Source organism: Schistocerca gregaria, chromosome 1 (genome assembly GCF_023897955.1).
Source record: "Schistocerca gregaria isolate iqSchGreg1 chromosome 1, iqSchGreg1.2, whole genome shotgun sequence".
NCBI lineage: Eukaryota > Metazoa > Arthropoda > Insecta > Orthoptera > Acrididae > Schistocerca > Schistocerca gregaria.
In genome coordinates, this window is record NC_064920.1 from 649,819,670 (window position 1) to 649,845,070 (window position 25,401).

Here is a 25,401-nt window from a genome sequence, read left to right on the forward strand (position 1 = left end):
TGCACCTGCCTTAAATCGGCTTTTTTCACCCACCAGTTTTTTGCTTAATTCAAATGAATGTTTGAACGCGTGTGCTTGTAAGTTAGCCCCCAAGCATTTGCATTCTGGTGCGAAGACTGTGGAGATTGCGACATTCCTGGCAGTGATCAGTTTCATCGAAGAGTATTCAGCAATTCTGAAGACCATCACAACGATGGACGTCACCCTGGGACTCTATTCGACGCAGTTCGCCAAGCATTCGGACGATCACCGGATTCAAGCGGCCGAAAACCGCTTGTCACCGGCCGTACGAGCGGCTCTGGAGCAGCGCAGGATGGCCTAGATCGAGCATAACGCCCTCTGTGAGCAAGAGGAAGGACTAGATTACGGACCCGGAATAGCAGATTGAACGTACGTTATATAATATTGCATTTATATGTAGTAAAAACTTCGAACGCGTTTTTCTCGAAATGACGTTTCTTCATCGCGCGGTATGGTAACTTCAAATCTACTGAACCGATTAGCATGATTCTTTGTTTCCGACGAAGCTAACTAAATTGTCTAGGAGCTGTACCACTTTTATTCCGATCCATCAACTATAAATATTTTTTCTTGGCTGACGAACAATCGATGAAAAAATCCCTATTTCTTTTGAAATGGCCGCCATTTGTTTCCTATGGTGCAAATAACTTAAGCGAGGTACAACTCCTAAAGAATCTGATATACTTCGCTAACCTCAACTCAGTATTGATTTCAGACGAGCCGGCTGACCAGTGACATACCGCGTGTGGAGGTGTACATCGAAATTTTGTTTCGTTCCGACTGCTCTTCCGCCTTTGCTCTTCGACTTCCAGTTTGTAGAGAAAACATCAATAAATCTTTTGAGAAAATTTGACATTGGTATCTACAACACATTCCGAGAAAAAAAATTCTCAGAGAACATGCTTTTTTTCTGGTCAAAGATAGTAAACCTCCCCTCAAGAGAACACCTCCTGTGGAAGCTTGACATAACGGCAAAGCCAGGCAGGAGGTCCCACTCAGCGATGTCTTCATCACACTAGTCCATTCCGGTTGTCTTGCCCATAATATTTAGTGCGTTTCTAGAATACTTTTGCGAGAAGTTTAAACGTCAATATTACCAACCGATATGTGACTGCACTCGTCTTTGCTAGAGTTTTTGAATGCCATTAAAGAAGATTATATCGTGCGAAGTACACGGTATAGGCAGTGCTGCATGTGGCTACAAAGCAACTTACCACAGTGACACATCTTTTGCCCTCCTTCGCAGTGAATAACACACTCTGCTTCATACGCCTTATAACAGGGGTTCATGCTACCGCTGACCCCAGATGAAATTTAGCATGCAGTATTGTTTCTCCAGAATTTTGAGCTCTTTGTACGACAGACGCGACAATAAACTCACGAACCGTACCTGGGTTACGTGTTTACTTACATTTGGTACAACAGGGCGTGCGTTTGTGGAAACTCTTCTACTGACGGCGGAACAGTGGTATTCGGCGCTGTTATCTCGACACTATTTGATCAAGTCCCATTCATGTTCCGTAGTGGAAGTTCTTTTGGAAGCTTTCTCCAAAAGGCACAGAAAAATATATATAGTTCCATTACAAAAAAGAGAAAGGTTGTTGTCGTGATTCGGCGACTATAAACAATAAAAATTACCTGTGAACGCCATGAAATACGGCCTATTGCCCGCAATAACTTAGTGGAAACAGCGCATCTATATATTGTGGTACTTTCGGTGGTGGCCTTTTTCGCCGAAACAGCGCCAGCGGCCCAGCAACGGGGAAGAAGCCGGACTCGGTAGAGAGAGCGCCAGAGACGTATTCTGCAAAACCGCACGGGGTAGCCTGGCGGATGCCCTAGCCCCTCTTAAGAAAGGACACACTGCAAAGAGCTTTATGGATGATGAGAGTCGTACAGATAACTGAGATGCCGCGGCAGAGGGTAGGATAGAGCGCAGACATAAAGCACTAAAAATTCTCACAGGGAGACGTGTGAAACTGAAGAACTGCGGAAGAAGTTAGCCTGCTTAAAAAATGTTTGGTGAACAATAAGAAAGTTGTATATAAAACAGGAACGCCGGCAGATTCTCAGACTAATCACAAACATGAGACTGTGCAGGCCTCATGCAGAGGACATAACCCTCATAAAGAAGCGTTTCGTGGCTGCTTTCACACCAATGAAGGAAAAGAGAAAAACATCGGAACAAAACTCTGGGAACAGCCTTGATAGTGAAAACGTGAGAAAGACGACAATTACCGAGTCACACACCACCCCACACAAAGTAGAAAATTTCCGTCACGCACTGGGAGGCGTGGTCACGTCCACGCCATTCTCGGCCCTGAGACTGATAACGTTTTGTGTGTAGAAAGTACTAAAATCAATACAGTCATTTCAGTCATGTTGTTGTTGTTGTGGTCTTCAGTCCTGAGACTGGTTTGATGAAGCTCTCCATGCTACTCTATCTTGTGCAAGCTTCTTCATCTCCCAGTACTTACTGCGACCTACATCCTTCTGAATCTGCTTGGTGTATTCATCTCTTGGTCTCCCTCTACGATTTTTACCCTCCACGCTGCCCTCCAATGCTAAATTTGTGATCTCCTGATGCCTCAGAACATGTCCTACCAACCGGTTCCTTCTTCTAGTCAAGATGTGCCACAAACTCCGCTTCTCCCCAATTCTATTCAATACCTCCTCATTAGTTATGTGATCTACCCATCTAATATTGAGCATTCTTCTGTAGCACCACATTTCGAAAGCTTCTATTCTCTTCTTGTCCAAACTATTTATTGTCTATGTTTCACTTCCATACATGGCTACTCTCCATATAAAAACTTTCAGAAATGATTTCCTGACACTTAAATCTGTACTTCATGTTAACAAATTTCTCTTCTTCAGAAACGCTTTGCTCACCATTGACAGTCGACATTTTATATCCTCCTACTTCAACCATCAACAGTTATTTTCCTCCCCAAATAGCAAAACTCCTTTATTACTTTAAGCGTCTCATTTCCTAATCTAATTCCCGCAGCATCACCCGACTTAATTCGACTACATTCCATTATCCTCGTTTTGCTTTATGGTGTTCATCTTATATCCTCCTTTCAAGACACTATCCATTCCATTCAAGTGCTCTTCCAAGTCCTTTGCTGTCTCTGACAGAATTACAATGTCATCGGCGAACCTCAGACTTTTTATTTCTTCTCCATGGATTTTAATACCTACTCCGAATTTTTTCATTTTTTTTTCACTGCTTGCTCAATATACACATTGAGTTACATCGCGGAGAGCCTGCAACCCTGTCTCACTCCCTTCCCAACCACTGCTTCCCTTTCATGCCCCTCGACTCTTATAACTGCCATCTGGTTTCTGTACAAATTGTAAATAGCCTTTCGCTGCCTGCATTTTACTCCTGCCACCTTCAGAATATGAATGAGAGTATTCCAGTCAATATTGTCAACAGTTTTCTCTACGTCTACAAATGCTAGAAACGTAGCTTTGCCTTTTCTTAATCTAGCTTCTAAGACAAGTCGTAAGGTCAGTATTGCCTCACGTGTTCCAACATTTCTGCAGAATTATTCATCTAAAAATGTGTTCCATTCGTCTGTTAATCCACTAGTCTCATAAACTATTGCTTTTAGATTTCACTTAATTATTGATATCACTTAATTTTTGGTAACGAATTGGTGGCAATATAATTAGTAATCTACATGTCATTGTATGCAAGAGATCAAAGGATTCTCAATTCATCACAGTATTTGGGGTGGCCAGTCTTAGTTGCTCCACTATGAATATGTGATTTCAATTGTCGAAAGCTCCCCTGTTTCGAACCTGACGGTAGCGACGTGAGACGATTGCTGGAGAGGTCGACGACGCGCAGCTGCTGGTTGCCCTGGAAGGCGGTGGCGTCCACGCCAGCCACTTCGTTGTGGTCCAGGCGCAGGGCGCGCAGGCGGGGCGCCGCGGCCAGCAGACCCGCTGGAAGCCGCGCCAGGCGGTTCCCCGACAGCCACAGCTGCCGCAGCCCGCTACACTTCGCCAGCAGCTGCTCCGGAATACTTACGAGCGAGTTTCCCTACAAGAACAACAACATTGTATTACATGCCTGCAGAGGCACCTATTTTATGTGAGACTGTGATAAAATTCCTTCCCACACGAACCACACGGAATTTGAAACTGATTTGAAATACCCCTATTAAGCTAACACGGTCGTTATACAGAATCTAAGTTAGAAGTTCTTAGACGGCAGTTTACTTAACTGCACCCCATGTTAACATTGCGGGTCTGCCCCTCTGATCATCTTCAGCACTGTCCTGCTCACCATCCTCCTTGAGTATTGAGAAGCTACGAAGTGGAATGGAACTTTTCCTTTTTCGAATCATCAGTCTCCTGACTGGTTGATGCAGCCAGCCACGAATCTTCTTCTCCTGTGCCACCCAACCTTTTCATCTCAGAATAGCGCTTGCAACCTACATCTTCATTATTTTCTGGGTGTACTCCAATCCCCATCTCTTCCTCCGGGCCGCCCGGGTCGGCAGAGCGGTTCTAGGCGCTGCAGTCTGGAACCACGCGACCGCAACGGTCGCAGGTTCGAATCCTGCCTCGGGCATGGATGTGTGTGATGTCCTTAGGTCAGTTAGGTTTAAGTAGTTCTAAGTTCTAGGGACTGATGACCTCAGAAGTTGAGTCCCATAGTGCTCAGAGCCATTTGAAGCATTTTTTTCTTCCTCCGGAACCTTTATTCTCTACTGCTCCCTGTAGTACCATGAAACTTATTCCGTGATGACCTAATATATGACGTACCATCCCGTCCCTTCTTCGTTTAAGTGTTTTCCATTCATCCCTTTCCTCACCGATTCTGCGGAGAATCTCCTCAATTCCTACCTTATCACTTCACCCATTTTTCGACATTACTCTGTAGCAACACATGGTATATGCCTAGCTTCTCTTCTGTTCCTGTTTTCCAACTGTCCCTCATTCACTACCATGCAAAGTTCTGCTCCAAACGTACATTCTCATGTTTGATACTAGTAGACCTGTCTCGGCCAGGTACCCCCTTTTTTCCAGTGCAAGTCTGCTTTTTATGACCTCCTCGCTGCACCCATCCTGGGTTATTTTGGTCCCTAGGTAGCCGAATTCCTTAATTTCGTCTGCGTTGTGGTCTCCAATTCTGATTTTAAACTTCTCGCTGTTATCATTTCTATTACTTATTATTAGTTTCGTCTTTTTTCGATTTACTCTCAATATATACTCCGTACTCAGATTGTCCACTCCATCAGCAGATCCTGTAATTCTTCTTCATCTACACTGAGGATAGCAATGTCATCTGCGACTTTATCAATGAAATCCTTTCACCTTGTCATTTACTTCCACTCCTGAAAGTTTCTTTTATTTTCATTATTGCTTCTTCCATGTATGTATTGTACACTAGGGGTGAAAAACTACATCCCCATCTTACACCATTTTCAATCCGAATACTTCTTTCTCGCTCTTCCACTCTATTACTCCCTCTTGGCTCTTGTACATACTGTGTATTACCCGCCTTCCCCTATAGCTTTTTCTCACAATGTCGAACATCTGACATTGTGGAAAGCTTTTTCCGGGTGGACAAATCCTATGAACGTGTCTTGATTTATCTTTTGTCTTGCTTCCATTATCGGCCGCAACGTCGAAATTGCATCTCTGGTGCCTTTCCCTTTTCTAAACGCAAAATAGTAGTCATCTAACATATCCTAAATGTTCTTTTCCATTCTTCTGTACATTATTCTTGTCCTCAACTTTGATGCACGAGCTGAAGCTGACTCTGTGATAATTCTTGCACGTGTCACCTCTTCCACTCTTCCTGATGGTGTGCATTATGTTTTTCCGAAAGTCAGATCGTGTATAGCCAGACTCGTAGATTCTGCATACCAACGTGAACAATCGTCGCATTGCCAGCTGCTCCAATGATTTTTGAAATTCTGATTGGATGTTTTGTATCCCTACTACCTTATTCGATCAAAAGTCTGCAATTGCTTTTTTAAATTCTAACCCTAATGTGGATCCCATACTTGTTCTATATTTCTAAACATTCATGGTGGTGTCTGTATATTCTATATCGTGTCTCCCTACCACTTTCGCGCAACGACGCTCTGAGCGTGTTTTTTAGGGAATTAACTAGTTTGAACCTGGCACCTGTTGCCGGTAAGGAGACGCCAGACCACACATGACATGTAGAATTCAGAAGAGTTCAGTGAGACTAGCGATGATATAACCAAATACTTAATGATCTTAGCGTCAGCTCCACTGCACTCCCTGTAAAAGAATCTTAATACTAATTAAATTTAGTGGAAGGGGTTCAAGGCTTTACTATTTTTAGTTAGCTGGTAAAATAACGTCGAAAAAGCAGTTACGTTTACCACTGGAAATTTTATTCTACTCACAAAATATCGTTTATAAATTGTACTATTGATAAAAGGAAATGTTTTAATACAGGTAAAAACCAACTTCGTTCAAGATAAATGTGAACGAATATTCCCTGAATGGGTTTCCAAGTTCTACCATGGATCGAAGGATGACCTATGCCATATCACATCTATAATCTAGGTTTAAATTAAGTTTCACAAAAGAGCAAACTATCAAAATGGTCTACAGTGACCCTCAATTATCTTTAATTACTTATCTAACTTGTCCTAAATTACAGTGGCTGATGTGGCTTCTCAATAATTATATAACAGAAAAATCATCGCGTTTCAGATCTTTACTTCAAGTGGTAAATGTGAATACCATGAGGTTTAATCGACGATCGACACTAGTATTACGCAAAAAGGGGGTGTAACAGATGAGACTTCTGCAGTTCTGAGTGAAGCCTTTGCGCTCAAAAATGCGGTATCGCGTGCGTTCATTACCTTGTAGGTGTTTAGGCAGTGTCAGGGCAGCGGCGGGCAGCTCAGCTCCGCTCACCTCACCGTCTCGGAACTAACTCTCTCCTAACTTCTTCTTACTACAATTTACCGAAGTTGGTTTAAAAAAAAACTGTCTGGCTGTGTTTTCATCTGACCAATCAGGGTTTCAATGTTAACCTTAAGCTCCGCCTACAAAATTTCTGTCTATCCAATGAGAAACGTTATACTTTTCGTGGTGGGGCAATGTTTTTAAGGTTTGCAACGCAACAGATGAGTACCCTGTCGGAAGCTCGTGGACATTAGAGCCCTTGACACTGTTGGAATCCCGAGGAAATTTTATCGTGTATCTGTCGCTCGTCGTCCTTAAGATAAATCCCGAGATTCTGCTCGACTTTAAGCAACTCCCACCCCTCTCTACAGACAAAGAACCACTGAAAATAAATTAAAAAAGGGTGCCAGTTAACTTCTACCGGATCTTTTCATTAGGTCACTATTTTCGTTATCCAGAAATGTGCGCCTTTGTTAAATGCTATTTGTAGGCTATGAACCGTCTTTCGGTTACTCACTCACAAAATGCGACGTAGGTTAAGAAAAAATAAAGCTATGTTCACATAGAGGGTACCTTTGTTTTCTCTGTAAGAAATGTCACACAACCCTCTTTTCACTTCAAAAGTAAGAGTTGCCTCCAAGATAGCAGAACGCGAAATGGCCCTCAGGCTCGTTCCGTAGCCTCAAAAGGCTTACCTCTCTCCTGTATCATACTACTCGATTTCATACTTCTGATTATCGATCTTCTTTTGATTTATAATGATCGCTCCACACTTGCATACCAACCTGTATAATGCTTTACACATTGGCCAGGCACTCATACGTTACACTTTGGACAGGTACTGATATCTGCAGCATGCTTACCTGCAGGTAGAGTTCCTCTAGCTGAGTGGTCGTCTCCAAAAATGTAGGTGGTAGCTCCTTCAGCCGGTTGTGACTCAGGTCCAGTTCCTTGCAAACACGACACAAAATATAAGGATATATGTTTTCTTTCCTCTGTTTATCGCAAATAGCAAAGTCACCCTACGTTCTTCCCATACACTAGTATGTTTGATGTATTCCAATCCCTGCCTTCCCCGGTAGTTTCTATCCTCTACAGTATAGGGCTATGAAATTTATTCCCTTATGTCTTGACACACGTTTTATCACGCTGTGTCGTCTACTTGTCAATATTTGCCACGTGTTCCCTTTCGTCACCGATTCTGCGGAGAACCTCAGCATTCAATGTATTATTATCCCATCTGATTTTCGACTTTCTTCCATAGCACCACATCACAATCGATTCGGTTCTCTTCTTTTCCGTTTTCCCCAAAGTCTACAATTCAGTGCCATACAATGCTTTTTTCCAAACGTGCATTCTCCGAAGTTTGTACCTCAAGCTAAGGCCTATGTTTGATATTAGTACACCTGTCTTGGCCAGGAATGCTCCCTTTATCTGGGTCAGTCCGCTTTTAACGTTCTCCTTGCTTCTTCCCTACCAACCGAGGTGGCGCAGTGGTTACCACACTGGGCATCCATTGGAAAGGACGACAGTTCAAATCTTCATCGGGCAATTCAGATTTAGGTTTTCCGAGAGTTCCTTAAACAACTCTAGGCAAATTCAAATATGCTTCCTTTGAAAAGAGCACAATCGCTTTCCTTCCCCATTCTATCGTAACCCGAGCCTGCGCTCCGTTTCTAGTGAAGATTGCGTTAAACTCTAATCTTCCTTCTTTCCTTCCTTCTGCTTCATCCATTACGTATTACTCTGCTTCCGCGGTAGCAGAACTCTTTAACCTCGTCTGTTTCGTGGTGAAACATCTCTAATTTTATTTATGATACAGTTAGCAGCCTAATAATATCGCAGCCTAACCTTTACTTCACATGACCGCGACCAAATGGGTAAGCACTAATCGGTTTTGACCGCTAGGTGAGTTGTTTCAGTCAGATTTTGGCTGCTCAATAACACTATATGCAAAGAACAGGAGTTTTGTATTAATCAAGGTCGCGAAAGTTTGTACTAAATAAAGCTATATATTTTCATTAAAAACAAACGGAGACAATCATTGCCATTGCCATATATTTCTCTTCAAAGCTATGCTCGATACTTGTCTAATATATTGAAAATACTGTCACATATTGTTGTAACAATATTCACACGTTATCGTCACTGCAATCCATTGGCCGGCACGGTTGACACTGTAACACCCCAAGAAACCCGAAAACCCAAATAAGAATGTCATGATTATTTAAAGTAGGGAACAGTGTTATCCAGACAGGTACGACAACTTTGACAATAACATAAGGCCTTAAAGTTTTGAAGAACACCAGTTTCAGTAATTACTGAGTATGGCATGATATATAGATGGAAAGAAAGTAAGGTTATTTTTAATTGTCTATCAAACATGTTAGTAATAACTGCAAATCAGTACGACGAAAGTTAAGTCGAAAGTAATATGTCGGTCAGAGATAATATTTATTGTGAAAGAGAGTTGTAAACACGGCGAAAAGGAAATTCAATGCTCTACAATGCTCGATCATGGAATAGTTAGTCGCTTGCCAACTTTCTTGCTATCAGGTCGAGAAAGAGCACCATTTGTTATAGTACTACAAACGGAACGCTACGAGATTGTTTCTACTTAATAAAAAAGAAACAAAAAGTAATATTGTGTGATAGAGATGCGCGGACTTTGTTTTCAGTTATTCTGGCTTGAGAACTTGAACTGAAGTGATATTCTGATAGTGTACGACGAGTTAATGAACTTTAATTATTGGAGATATTATTGTTGGACTCGACCTTCATCAGTATGAACGGCTGCAACGAAGAATGGACATCGCATCGAAGACTGCAATACCTGATTGGCCTGGAGTAGGAAACATTAATACGACCATACGAAGATAATACAAATACGCCAGTTGTAAAAGATATCGTAATTTTCACGATCACTGAATTCAAAATAATCGTAATTGATCTGATCCATTGGTGTGAGTGTGGTGTGATGATTATAAACTAATTGCTAAGAAGGAACAATAAAATTGTTCGTCAGTAACGGAAATCTCACGTGTTGGCTTCATCATCAATTGAACTGTGTGATAGTTGGTGTTCAAAATTAACTTTGAAAATTTTAATTGTAAGAGTGACTTGACGAACATTGAGCACTAAAAGCAGTGTTTTGCCGTAATAATATCACGACGCACGAAAGCAAGATACCATTATAGATTATCTCTGGATTTGCGTCGTGTCGTAGTGAACAATTCAGTCTAGCAACGTAACATCAACTACTGATACTGAACCGAAAATGAATATTTCCTCGCTTCAGTGATGTGAAACGACGCCGGTGATGATTGATTCACTCAATACTGCAATAACTAACTAACCGGGCATAGCAAATCATCATAAAACCATAACAGACAATTAAAACCAGCAGTTCGCATCGCTGAGAAGACTGTGCGGACTCACAAACAGACTTTCATACATTACGAGAGGAACAATTTTCTTAAGAAATTTTTAGCTGCTGTTCCACGTTATCCGACGGGGGGCAACCATCACAGCGCGTCGCGTCTCCATTCCACCGACCGAGCTGCAGCAGTGGCGGATCAACATCAACAGCGACAACAAAAAGGGGAAAGGGGATGTCACAACACGAACACGTAACATCGGCACACCATATTTGTTATCACTTTCAGGTAAATCACTTCATTACAATTCGGTATGTATTTTTACGGTTTCCTGCTGGTCAAACCGCTACGCCATTACAACACTGCCTCAGCTGCATCGCTCGCTGTCCACACACGTTGATTGACTATCGATCCTTGGACTCGACCTGTGAGAGTAAAATATGCTTATCTTTAAATAAGGGACCGCGGATCCGTTACAGTGGTCACCACTTTTGATGTAGAGTTTATAGCTAACATCACTTCCATTCCTCCTTTTTAAACTCGGCTTGCTTCAGCTTAGTCTGAATCCATCGATTGTGCTTATTTCACCCATCATTGCATTCAACAGCTTCTTTAATTCGTCCTAACATTCGCTGAAGATAGCATTGTCATCAGTGAATCGTTAATGGTTCAGCCTTGAACCTCTGCTCTATTTCCATCATTACTTCTACATTTGTACATTGAACAACATGAGTGAAAGCAGCATTCCTACTCCACATTTTCTTTTATCCTTAGTATTTCTTTCTTGGTTGTCCATTATTATTTTTCCCTCTTCAGTCTTGTACATATTGTATATTACCCTTCTTCCTCTTTAGATCAGTCATATTTTTCCCAGAACACCATTTTACTCTCTCAAACGCTATTTCTACGTCGACAATTCCTACGAACATGTCTTTACTCTCCTTAAGAATTGATTTCATTAGCAAACACAATGCCAGAAATGTTTCTCTGACATCATTACATTTCCTAAAGCCAAACCGATCTACATATGACAAATCCTGAGCATCTTTTTTCATTCTTCTGACATCTATTTGTGTCAACAATCTGTATGGATGAGCTATTGCACTGATTGTAAGACAATTCTCTAACTCACTCCCATTGCTATATTCGAGATTGTGTGGAGGTATTTTTTCCTAAAGTCTGGTGATATGTCTCCAGTCACATAGACTATACACACCAAGTCCAGTAGTAGTTCGGTTACCACTTCCCGCAGTAAATATAGAAATTCTAACTACTAGTGAATTACCCGTGGGCGCAGTCGTGTTCCGGCACTCGGCCAGTGCTCATCGCGCGGTGCTGAGGTGGAGAGCTGAGCAGCGTGTGCGAGCGCTGTTAACGTTTGTTTCTGTATAACTGTTGTAAATAAGATGTCGACAATTAACAGAACGAACAGGGTTCAGTGTGTTTTCGATCGCGCTGCCTTGCGACCGACGGCGTTTGAAATTCATGACTGGATCTTTGAGGATTTGAAATTGCCTGAAGATATAGTCGACACGTTCCAGTTGGACTTTGTGCAGTACTCGTTATTTATCAAATTTATTTCGAGTGACACTTATGAGAAATTCGTTGGTGTGAGACCATTCCGTCATAATGATGGCAGTATTAGTAATGTCCAAATCGTGCCTTCGGGATACGGAGTAAGAACCGTCAGGATATTTAATGTGCCACCTGAGTGCCCTAATTATCTGATTGCACGTTCTCTGTCACTGTACGGCGCTGTTTTGTCAATTACAAATGAAAAATGGTCGAGTGCCTATCGCTACCAAGTTAACAGCGGGGTGCGAAGTGTACGTGTAGACTTGAAAAAGCATATACCTTCGTATGTTGCCATTGGCGGCTGTCGTGCATAGGTAACTTACATTGGTCAACCCCGTACCTGTTCGATCTGCCATTCAACTGAACATCTGCGGATGAACTGTACACGTCGACGTCCATTTCAACTTCCACGGGAACGTCCTGCAGACGGTAGTGAAAAGCTTGTTCCACTATTGAGTGAGGTGGTCGCGGGAACTGTACCACCACCCCGGCAGCCGGAACATGTCAGTGAGGCGGAGATGCCAGTTCAGGTGGAATGCAGTGCCAAAGACATTCGCGGTAGGACGGACGTCGATTCGGCACCGTCATCCTCACCGGGGCAGTTACCGCTGGATACCAACGATGCGCCAGCCATCTCTGAAACTAAGCCGTGTGAGATACAGGAGCGCTTGCAGATCAGTTTGCCTGAACCACCCCTATCGGTAGAGACTGTAGCAGACACGAAGAAAGGCCGCCGAAGGAGAAGCAAAGGGAATAGTAGCAAAGAGGAAAAGTCGAATGATTTAGGACCCGTACACATGTCAGAAAGTGGCAGCGAGACTGAACCTCAATCTTCTTGCTCCGTGCGCTGCGAGGACACCGCGAGGGAAGAACGCATTCGTGAACAAACCAAACACCTGAAGGCACTACTGAGCGCTGAAAGGGATCAGAGCACCGTAACGGCTAAGGTCAAGAGCGAGCAGAGCAGCGAGCAGCTGCAGCAGCGCCCTCGCAGGAACTCGCTGACGTCAGTCACAGCCAGGCGGATGCGACCACGTTGACAGACTCAACCGGCGGTGGCGGGCAGGGCGGCGCGCGCACCGCGCAGCACCCCGACACCAATGAGCCGTGGTGGCAGCAGAACGAGGAGATGCAGCAGTAGCTGCTCTCACGCATGACCATCGCGCTGCGACCTTCCCCTCCCTGACCCGTTATTGGTTACTCGAAACGTTACCAACGAGTTTGGTTCAAAGCCGGAGAGAAGGACGATGCGAAACTCAGAGCTCATTGTCCTCTGAACCATCATGGGTGACAGCCAAACCTACAACATTACCACACTTAACGTCAATAGAATTCAAAGTGCGGTGAAACTCCGTTCGCTAACTGATTTCTTGTATGGTACCAGCGTTGACATTGCCCTCCTACAGGAGGTAGTCACAGCCTTAGAAGTACCCGGTTACGGATATGCAGCGGCTGTACAGTGGTCGTGGCATTTCTCTTCGAGTGAATGGTGTGCAGATTGTTAACGTGTACGCCCCCTCAGGTAGCACTCATAAGAGAGATCGTTCAAAATTTTATAAAACCGAGGTTCCCATTCATCTAAGCGCTTATCGTGAACATCTCATCCTTGGTGGTGACTTCAATTGTGTGCTCACCGACAGAGGCCAAACTCCTAACACGAACATATGTATCGAACTTGAACATTTAATTCATGGCATGCGTCTTCACGATACATGGGAACAACTGCACGGTGAACGGGTAGCGTACACATTCGTAACCAGTCATTCTGCCAGTCGGCTGGATAGGATCCTCCAGCGATACATTGTGAACTGTGACATAGCTCCTGTCAACATCTCCGACCATTGTGCATATCAGTGTTACCTCAACCTACAACGCCAGCCAATTTACCGCGGGAAGGGTTACTGGAAATTGAATGTCAGCCTTCTGCAGGATGCCCAACTTGAAGAGGAGGTCAACTTAACGTGGCAACAGCTCCAGCGGCACCGACGTCGTTACGCTAGCATTCTACAGTGGTGGATTCAGTGTGCTGAGCCTAAATTACGCCTGACCCTCATGAGCTACGCCCGACAAAAAAGCTTTTGGCAGGAACAGACTATTGAATTTTATTATCACTGTTTGAGAGAACTGTACAGTCGCACTAACAATCCTTCTCGAGACATTGACGTAAAGATCAAACGATATAAAGCGAAAATCACGGCGATAAAACGCCAACGAATGCATGGCATCATCGTGCGAGCCCACCCCAAGGACTTTGCCGCCGAAGAACGGGCCTCTCTGTACCACATCCTGAGAACGACGAAACGGTGTAAAGCCATGTTGATTAAAGCGGTCGTTGATGACGCTGAGAACGCCATCACGAAGCAACGTGACATCATTTCGCACGTCTACGACTATTATAGTCAACTTCACAAGAAGCAACTCGTTGATGAACACTCGTGCGAGGATTTTCTTAGGACCTTGAGCTGTCGCTTGTCACAACAGGATAATGCAAAGCTGGAATCTGTTTTCACAGAGGACGAAATCCGACTGGCGGTCCACAGTGCAAAGAAAGGGAAATCACCAGGACCTGATGGTCTCAGCGCTGAGTTTTACCAGCGATACTGGAACGTCCTCGGTCCGACACTCCTCGAGATAGCGAATGAACTCTGGCACCTGGAAGTCATATCCAAGGCATTTACGGAAGGTATCATCCTCCCCTTACCGAAAAAAGGGAACAGCAGGAAGGTCGAAAACATGCGACCCATCACACTCCTGAATGCCGACTTCAAAATCATCACCAGATCGATTAAGCTAAGGATGCAAACAGTTATGTACAAGGTTTTAGGAAGTTACCAGTACAGTGCAGTGCAAGGTCCAAGTGCAATCTCAGCGGCCTGCGATTTGAGGGACATCATCTGTTCATATGCTGAAACTAAAGGACAGGGCACTCTGATCTTTCTAGATTTTGAGAAGGCTTATGACCGTGTACGTCATGATTTCCTCTTTCAAAGCATGAAGAAACTAGGATTTGGACCTCATCTCATAGAATTAATTCGCAAACTTACTACAAACGCCTCTTCACGGATTCTCATTAATGGCCATTTTACAAAAGAAGTTTCCATCGAGCAATCCATCCGCCAAGGATGTCCTCTGTCAATGATTTTGTACGCCATTGCAGTAGAGCCGCTCCTGAACAACTTAGTGCATAGCGGGATCGGGCTTAGCGTCGAGTCTGTCACTATCCCATACATTGCGTATGCTGATGATATATGCGTAACTGTGTCATCATCGCGACAACTTCTGTCAGCAGCAACTCTTATACAAACATTCACGTTTCTTTCAGGAGCAATACTCAATAGAACTAAAACCACAGTTTTGCAAATCGGTGGCGGTATCGGAGACATATCCCATGTTACTTGGTGCAAGGTAAAGGATTCTCACACAACCCTCGGTGTTACTTTTGAAGCGAAACCAGACAAATTCCTGACGAAGAACTGGTCACACATGCTTAATAAATTACGTACTGCTTTGATGCTTCACTCCGACCGTGACTTGAACATACTACAGAAAGTTAAGACCATCGAGATCGCCATTACGAGCAAGATGAATTATTTGGCGCAAATTCTTCCAAACTCCGACCACCTAGCCAAGAGTATACAACAAGCGTTATGTTGGTTTATTTTTAGGGGGCATATTTTCAAAGTTCAGTTCGATACCTTAACCTTACCTTCGTCCAAAGGTGGCCTTAACCTCATTAAAGTACACAAAAAATGTGTCACCCTGCTCCTAAATCGCATCAGGAAGGAGTTTCGTACCCGGAGGACCAGTCTCATCAGAAACCTCATTCAGCGGTGGAAGCCTCATAGCTTGGACCCACCCGTTAATATCGCCGGCATTCCACTTTCTTACCGACATGTCCGACTGTACTACATGGAAATGAGCTACATTCGACACAACATCGTCGATACCGGAAGCCTGACGAGCAGGAAGCATTATGACCTTCTCATGACAACAAACCACAGGAATCGTCTCGAAGAAAAATATCCACATACACATTGGAGTATAATATGGCGGAATTTGCACAACGACATGTTACCATCACGCGTCATAGCCGACTGATATCTCACAGTCAACGATAAAGTAGCAACGAATGAAAAGCTACATAAAATAGGCCTTCATCCAACGCCCAACTGTGACGCATGCAGAAGAGTCGATACGCTCCTTCATAGGTTCACTTGCGGAAATCCAGAAGAAATTACAACATTTCTTCGTCAACGATTGTCAGTGATAGACCGTACGACGCCCAGTGGTGTAGACCTTTTAGAGATCACTCAGCCACAAAAACTGAGGTATCCACGAGCAAAAAACAACGCTACAACGTGGATCATGGGCCACACAGCATCGTTTATTATGCAGAATAGGCATGCTGCTTTCCTAGGCTATTATTCTTACATAGCAATTGAACACTTTAAAATAAGCCAACATTGTGACCACAGGAGGATATTTGGAAATATGTTGAAAATCATAATTAACGGTTAAATGCTTCAAATACAATATTTGGATAGTAGAGGTTGCTAGTTGCCTGTATGTATGAATCCTATTTGCTTCCTAGGACTTTAGTTCTTGCCGGAATTTTAAGATAGTATTCAGATGCTCACAAATGCAGAAGGCATTTTTTTTCTTTCCCATTTACCTCTCAACATTTTCCTTCTCTCGCAGAGCAGCGGAGCAACTTTCCTTTCGACAATGATGTGAAAGAAAAGAAGGGGTCTATGGGTAGCGTCTTTGATTCAAAATCAAAACGTCTTCGGTCCCGGGTTCGATCCCCGCCACTGTCTAAATTTTGATAAATAGTGGGCATTGGCGGCCGAAGACTTCCGGCATAAGAAGTCAGCCTCATTCTGCCAACGGCCTTGTCAAAGAGGGCGGAGGAGCAGATAGAGGTTCAGGGCACTCTCTTGTCCTAGGGGTGGGAAATTGTCCCTAAAGGCGGAAGAATCAGCAATTATCAACGACATGAGGATGCAGAAGGCAATGGAAACCACTGCATTAAAGACACGTAACGTGTATCCACAGGACATGTGGCCTGTAGTTGAAGAAGTGTCAAGATGATCTCTCCATTGGCAAAAGATTCCGGAATAGTCCCCCATTCGGATCTCCGGGAGGGGACTGCCGAGGGGGAGGTCAACATGAGAAAAAGATTGTATAATCAACGAAAGGATAATGTTCTACGAGTCGGGGCGTGGAATGTCAGAAGCTTGAACGTGGTAGGGAAACTAGAAAATCTGAAAAGGGAAATGCAAAGGCTCAATCTAGATATAGTAGGGGTCAGTTAAATGAAGTGAAAGGAAGATAAGGATTTCTGGTCAGATGAGTATCGGGTAATATCAACAGCAGCAGAAAATGGTATAGCAGGTGTAGGATTCGTTATGAATAGGAAGGTAGGGCAGAGGGTGTGTTACTGTGAACAGTTCAATGACCGGGTTGTTCAAATCAGAATCGACAGCAGACCAACACCGACAACGATAGTTCAGGTACACATGCCGACGTCGCAAACTGAAGATGAACAGATAGAGAAAGTGTATGAGGATATTGAAAGGGTAATGCAGTATGTAAAGGCGGACGGAAATTTAATAGTCATCGGCGACTGGAGTGCAGTTGTAGGGGAAGGAGTAGAAGAAAAGGTTACAGGAGAATATGGGCTTGGGACAAAGAATGAAAGAGGAGAAAGACTAATTGAGTTCTGTAACAAGTTTCAGTTAGTAATAGCGGATACCCTGTTCAAGAATCACAAGAGGAGGAGGTATACTTGGAAAAGGCCGGGAGATACGGGAAGATTTCAATTAGATTACATCATGATCAGACAGAGATTCCGAAATCAGATACTGGATTGTAAGGCGTACCCAGGAGCAGATATATACTCAGATCACAATATAGTTGTGATGAAGAGTAGGCTGAAGTTCAAGACATTAGTCAGAAGAATCAATATGCTAAGAAGTGGGATACGGAAGTTCTAAGGAATGACGAGATACGTTTGAAGTTCTCTGACGCTATAGATACAGCAATAAGGAATAGCGCAGTAGGCAGCACAGTTGAAGAGGAATGGACATATCTAAAAAGGGCCATCACAGAAGTTGGCAAGGAAAACATAGGTACAAAGAAGGTAGCTGCGAAGAAACCATGGGTAACAGAAGAAATACTTCAGTTGATTGATGAAAGGAGGAAGTACAAACATGTTCCAGGAAAATCAGGAATACAGAAATACAAGTCGCTGAGGAATGAAATAAATAGGAAGTGCAGGGAAGCTAAGACGAAATGGCTGCAGGAAAAATGTGAAGACATCAAAAAGATATAATTGTCGGAAGGACAGACTCAGCATACAGGAAAGTCAAAACAACCTTTGGTGACATTAAAAGCAACGGTGGTAACATTAAGAGTGCAACGGGAATTCCACTGTTAAATGCAGAGGAAAGAGCAGATAGGTGGAAAGAATACATTGAAAGCCTCTATGAGGGTGAAGATTTGATGCGATCGAAGAAGAAACAGGAGTCGATTTAGAAGAGATAGTTGATCCAGTATTAGAATCGGATTTTAAAAGAGCTTTGGAGGACTTACATTCAAATAAGGCAGAATAGATGGATAACATTCCATCAGAATTTCTAAAATCATTAGGGCAAGTGGCAACAAAACGACTATTCACGTTGGTGTGTAGAATATATGAGTCTGGCGACATACCATCTGACTTTCGGAAAAGCATCATCCACACAATTCCGAAGACGGCAAGAGCTGACAAGTGCGGGAATTATCGCAGAATCAGCTTAACAGCTCATGCATCGAAGCTGCTTACAAGAATAATATACAGAAGAGTGGAAAAGAAAATTGAGAATGCGCTAGGTGACGATCAATTTGGCTTTAGGAAAAGTAAAGGCACGAGAGAGGCAATTCTGACGTTACGCCTAATAATGGAAGCAAGGCTAAAGAAAATTCAAGACACGTTCATAGGATTTGTCGACCTGGAAAAAGCGTTCGACAATATAAAATGGTGCAAGCTGTTCGAGATTCTGAAAAAAGTAGGGATAAGCTATAGGGAGAGACGGGTCATATACAATATGTACAACAACCAAGAGGGAATAATAAGAGTGGACGACCAAGAACGAAGTGCTCGTATTATGAAGGGTGTAAGACAAGGCTGTACCCTTTCGCCCTTACTCTTAAATCTTTACATCGAGGAAGCAATGATGGAAATAAAAGAAAGGTTCAGGAGTGGAATTAAAATACAAGGTGAAAGGATACCAATGATACGATTCGCTGATGACATTGCTATCCTGAGTGACAGTGAAGAAGAGTTAAATGATCTGCTGAACCGAATGAACAGTCTGATGAGTACACAGTATGGTTTGAGAGTAAATCGGAGAAAGACGAAGGTAATGAGAAGTAGTAAAAACGAGAACAGCGAGAAACTTAACATCAGGATTGATGGTCACGAAGTCAATGAAGTTAAGGAATTCTGCTACCTAGGCAGTAAAATAACCAATGACGGACGGAGCAAGGAGGACATCAAAAGCAGACTCGCTATGGCAAAAAAGGCATTTCTGGCCAAGAGAAGTCTACTAATATCAAATACCGGCCTTAATTTGAGGAAGAAATTTCTGAGGATGTACGTCTGGAGTACAGCATTGTATGGTAGTGAAACATGGACTGTGGGAAAACCGGAACAGACGAGAATCGAAGCATTTGAGATGCGGTGCTATAGACGAATGTTGAAAATTAGGTGGACTGATAAGGTAAGGAATGATGAGGTTCTACGCAGAATCGGAGAGGAAAGGAATATGTGGAAAACACTGATAAAGAGAAAGGACAGGATGATAGGACATCTGCTAAGACATGAGGGAATGACTTCCATGGTACTAGAGGGAGCTGTAGAGGGCAAGAACTGTAGAGGAAGACAGAGATTGGAATACGTCAAGCAAATAATTGAGGACGTAGGTTGCAAGTGCTACTCTGAGATGAAGAGGTTAGCACAGGAAAGGAATTCGTGGCGGGCAGCATCAAACCAGTCAGTAGACTACTACCTCTTCTCCCTGATTTCATGGCGTCTTCCAAATATTTGTTAAACTCTAAGACTGATGCCGTACGATGTTCCATATCGAGTTCCATTTGTTTGCCCATCAAGTAATTAGATATTTCCACTCCCTCGAAGACGCCCTCATGGTATTCTTTCCACCTATCAGCTCCCTCTCCTGCGTTTAACATACGTATTCCCGTTGCACTCTTTATGTTGCCGACCTTGCTTTTAATTTAACGGAAGGTTGTTTCGATTTCCCTATCTGCTGAATCAGTTCTTCCAACGACCATTTCTTTTTCGATATATTCACACATTTTCTGCATCCATTTCCCCTTGGTTTCCCTACACGTCCAACTTACTGCATTCCTAAGTCAGTTAGATTGGTGTATTCTTGTCTTTACGCGAAGAATTTTGAACCTGTTTCGTCAATCAGTTGAAGTATTCCTTCTTTCAGCCAAGGATTCTTCACAGTTACCTTCCTTGTACCTACATTTGTCTACAGAACATCTACGATTATTCTGTTTAGAGATGTGTGCTTCTGATCTGCTGAACTACCTACGTGGTTTTCCTTATTGCAAAATATAAAGCCTCAAGGAATTTCAAACGCACCTCATCATTCCTCTGCACTTCAATATCCACCTTCTTCCCACATTGCTTAATCTTCAGTCTACTCTTTACCGCTACTAGATTGTGATCTGAGTCTATACTTTCTCCTGCTTACGCCTTGTAATCCAATAACCGATCTCTGTCTGACGATGATGTAATGCTTCTGCAATTTTCCAGTGTCTCAGGGCAATTTCCAAATATACATTCTCGCCTTGTGACTTTTGAACAGTGAATCTGCTATTACAAACTGAATTTATTGAAGAACTCATTTCTACTATGAAGCACATATCCTGCGTAATGCTTGTCTTCTAATCCTTCTCCCTTCTATTCTTTCTCCTATAACCGCATTCCCACCCCCATGATTAACTGCTTATCTTCTCACTTTACATATTAAGCTTTCTTTACCTTCTCTACCGCTTTATCTTCTGCTTATAGCCTTAGAATGAATACCTGGACCATAGTTGTCACGCAATTTCATTGTAGTAGTAATGAGGTTGTTGCATAATACTCACGTGCACGAGATCAAATGGGAATTTTGTCTTCCAGAAGCACAGTGAATGCAGTTACAAATAAGCGAAAGCATGCAGTTAAGAGTCATTCACTGTTTGCGCTCAGAGATTAACTGTAAAATTTGTGATAATGGCTCTTAAAAACTGTGTCTATTGTTAGTATTGTATATTTTGTAACTGATGAAATGAGTTTCATACGAGATAAGTACACTTGCAGGAAAGAAGGAGTAACCACACAGCACGGTAGTACCCATTAATTCAAAACGACGCGAGGTCCGAGTTCAGTAGGAGTTAATTCCAGTATTTCCAATGAATGTTAGGAGTGCATCTGCTATTGCCGTATTATTTCGTATTCGTTATTCCGTGAGACATTTATTTCCCACGCAGCTAATCATGTGCTGATTGAAAGTTCCGCAGTCACACAGGGAAGACCCCTGTCGAGGTACTGCAGTACCATTTGCCCTGTCGGTTTAATTGTTGCAGTAGTCTTGGAAGCACGGTGTGCATCGGATGTTTTCTATGAGGGTGCTTGCTTGGTCCCATATCCCCATATCCATATTCCATTGTTCATCTATGGTTATATTGTAAATTTTACTTAAGTTATAAAATCTAAAATGTTAGACTCTAAATATGATCTACGTTTTTGTCATATTTATACATGGTAGTTACAATACTGACTTGCGTCATTAAATTTGCATCTTTGGTGAAACTTTGTTTATATCAGCACACATAGCTACACCCCTGTGGTTACCGGTGTCACAGAGGCAATTTTTTCAAGTTAGAATCAGCATTTAGGCACATCTTTTGAGAGATATGAAAGTAACAGAAGGGCCCCACAAAATGCTTAAGTATGCACAGAGAAGTAAGGTTAACTTATTTCGTCAAAATACTAGAGAGCTGGCTAATAAGGTAGAAAAGCTTATTGCCTGTTAGGAAAAGTTAGGGAGCTCCGAAAAGATAGACATTCTGTGCCTATCTGAGCATCACAAACATGCCGTTAGACAAGTTGCATGCGCGACTAATATGGGAACAGGAGGACTTTTACATATTTCAAGACAGACCACAGTTTCAAAACCATAGAGACAAGTAGATTTTGTACTGATCAGTTCACTTTTGATTCTAACTGTATATAGACAAGCACTGAGAAATATTGAACTCTTTATGAGGAATCCAGATTCCTTACTATGCCATCTGTCAGATAGCAGCAAGCAGTTAACAATCACTGGTGACTTCCATGTAAATTTCTTAAAGGATTCTGATAGGAATAATGATCTAGAAACCTTATTTGGATACTATAATTTATCTCAGTAATTAAATGTATGACGACAGAAGAACCAAAATTGATAATGTTTTCCTCTGTGAAACTCGAAGCAAAAATGTAACTGTTTACCCAGTAACAAATGCTCTCTCTTATCATGGTGCACAGTTAGTTACGATAAGTAACATAGTGCTTTACAGTATCGATACTCCTCAGTGGAAATCGGTTAGAGTAATAAATGATTCCAGGACAAATTTTTTGTAAGTATAGTTTACAAGAGATGAACTCAGATGAAACTGATAATGAACCGAATGCCAACATAAGATTTAATACATGATAAATTCACAACATTATCTGAAAATGCTGTGTAAATTAATCAGAAAGGACATCAAACAAACATGTAAAAATACGTGGATCAGTAGAGGGATTTAATGATCTTGTGAAAGGAAAAGGGAAATGTATCTATTGGCAAAAGGAAGTAGGGATCCGTCAGTAGTAGCACACTACAAAAACCACACAAAATTACAGAGAAAAATTATTTAAAATATCTAGTAACCTGTAATTTAAGTCAGAAATCAGTAATTCAATCCATGTACATAAGTCTATATGACATGTAGTGGAACGAGAGACAAGACAATCACCCACAAAACAAGATAACATCTCCACTGAACGGAATGGAAGAGCTATAAATAATCTGTCACAGGTAGCAAATACGTTCGATAATCACTTCTTAAATAAAGTAGAAAGAATGACAATAAACATTTTAGAGAAAAATCACAACAGTAGGTGGAAAAAGCAACCATCATAAAATGTAATGAAGTAAGTGTTTCACCAACATCTTCTGAAATTCAAAAAAATATACGTTATCTCAAAAATAAAAGCTCATATGGTTTTTGTTGGCTTTTCCAGTAGAATATTAAAGATTTGTTGTCAAATAAACGCCTAGTGGTATCTCAAATACGTAATCCGTCACTAACTCACGCCAATTTTGTCTGAGATACTGAAATCTGCCGTTAGATGTCAATAACTACCAACCTGTTTCACTGCTAACATCATTTTGCAAAATTTTTGAGAAGATAATATATTCTGGAATAGTATCTCAACTTGGCAAGAATACGATCCTCAGCAAATCACAGTTTGGGTTTCAGAAGAGCTTCTCTATTGTGGCTGCTATTTATATGTTCAGACACCAAATTTTACGAGCATTCAATAATAAAATAGTGCCAGTTGGTACTTTCTGCAATCTGCCTACGGCATTTGATGTGTGAATCTCCTAGATAAATTTGAGATTTATAGGTACTGATGGTATATAGAATAAATATTTTCACAACCGGATGACATAGCTGCTGGAAAACGTTTCGGGGCGTGAGGTCGTGGTCTAAGAAACTCTTCTGTTACTGACGTTTCGTGCAGGACTGCGCTGGACATCTTCAGAGGTGTCCCACCGCTGAGTCTTGCCGACTGACTGGTCGGACTTCCGAGAGTGACAAATATACTGTGGCAAAGGGGGCGAGGTCGAAGCAGTACGTTATGAGCAGAGATAAAACTTAACTATCGACTGCATCGTCAAAGATAAAATTGTCTAGCGACTCTGCAGAGCTACTGTCCATATGTCGCTGAGTTTCATTGCCTCCTCTTTTCTATTAAAATTATACTGACGCTTTTAAATTTCAATGTCTGCCCTCCATAGTCGTGGATAATAATTTGACTTTGTAGACAAAATTTCTGTTTCAGGAAACTTCACTTCGTGGTTTCCTGACTGAAGAGCATGCTCTGCTACAGCTGATTTCTTTACTTTTCCTGGTCGACAAAGACTTTTGTGCTCTTTTAGCCGTGTATTTACGCTCCTCTTGGTATTTCCAGTATAAACTTTACCACACGTACACCTCATGCCAATAGAGGAGGACGTTTATCCATCATAGCTATGAGTACTTCACTTACTTTCTTTGTTGGTCTAAAGACTGATCTGATGTCATGTTTAGGTAGAATCTTACCGATCTGATCCATTACTTTTTTAATAAAAGGGGAGAAACTGCATTTTTCCGTCGTTGTGGTACATTATTTCCGATGTGCATATCCGCTTGGCTCTATCGACAAGACTCTTAATGACACCCCTCTTTGGTTGTGGATGGTGATTGCAGTTTTTATGCAAATATCTGTCGGTATTTGTTACTTTCTAAATACTATGTTCCAAACTTCCATCGGACCGTCTCATCACTAACACATGCAAGAAAGACATTCTATTATCAGTTTCCATTTCCATGGTGAACTGGATTTTTGGATTAATTTTATTTAGATGATCGAAGAATTCGTTCAAAGACTTTCTACCATGGGACCAAATTACAAATGTGCCATCCACAAACCGATACCAGCGAGATGGTTGCTTATTGGTTTTGTCCAAAGCAGATTGTTCGAATTTCTCCATACAGAAATTAGCGATCGCAGAACCTAATGGGTTACCCATTGCTACACCGTCAAATTACTCATAAAATTGATCGTCCCACTGGAACTGACTCGAAGTAAGGCAATGTCTAAAAGGAGCAGTCATGTCTCTTGGAAAAATTTCGATAATGAAAATCATAACTTCTTTAACTTTAATCATAGTGAATAAGGACAGTATGCCAAAACTCACAAGAATATATTCAGGAACCAGAATTAGTCCTTGAAGTTTTTCAATAAAATGACGCGAGTCTTTTATATATGAGTCAGTTTTCCCAATATAAGCTTGTAAACGAGTTGCTAGATGTCTCGCTATTTCGTACGTCGCTGAATTGATTACACTAACTATAGGTCTCAAAGGAAAATCTATTTCATGAATTTTGGGTACACCATACAGTCTAGGACACAGCTTCACTCTTCGACAAAGCTCCTTTATCTTCTTTTTCAATAGAAGTGAATGACTTACTCACATTATTTCTTTTCCTCAGTACGCCGGCTGCAGGGTCCTTCATAACTTTTTTGGACTTTCCTGCGGTTCAAAGGTTCAAAATTTTTCTTCGATAATCCTCTGTATTAATAACAACAGTAGCATTCAAGTCATCAGCAGGAAGAACCACTATCTTTTCATCTGCGTTTAAATCTCTGTGAGCCTTCCTCTTG

The 25,401-nt window shown here is 42.1% G+C and overlaps 1 protein-coding gene across 1 annotated transcript in view; it reads right to left on the reverse strand.

The window, feature by feature from the left end:
* Nucleotides 1–25,401, reverse strand: part of LOC126300076 (platelet glycoprotein Ib alpha chain-like) — a 68,350-nt gene that overhangs the window by 17,881 nt on the left and 25,068 nt on the right. The window contains exons 4-5 of the mRNA XM_049991677.1: nt 7,797–7,883; nt 3,832–4,075 (exon numbers count right to left, since the gene is read on the reverse strand). Coding sequence (XP_049847634.1) covers nt 3,832–4,075; nt 7,797–7,883 — 331 coding nt within the window. The remainder of the gene's footprint in view (nt 1–3,831; nt 4,076–7,796; nt 7,884–25,401) is intronic.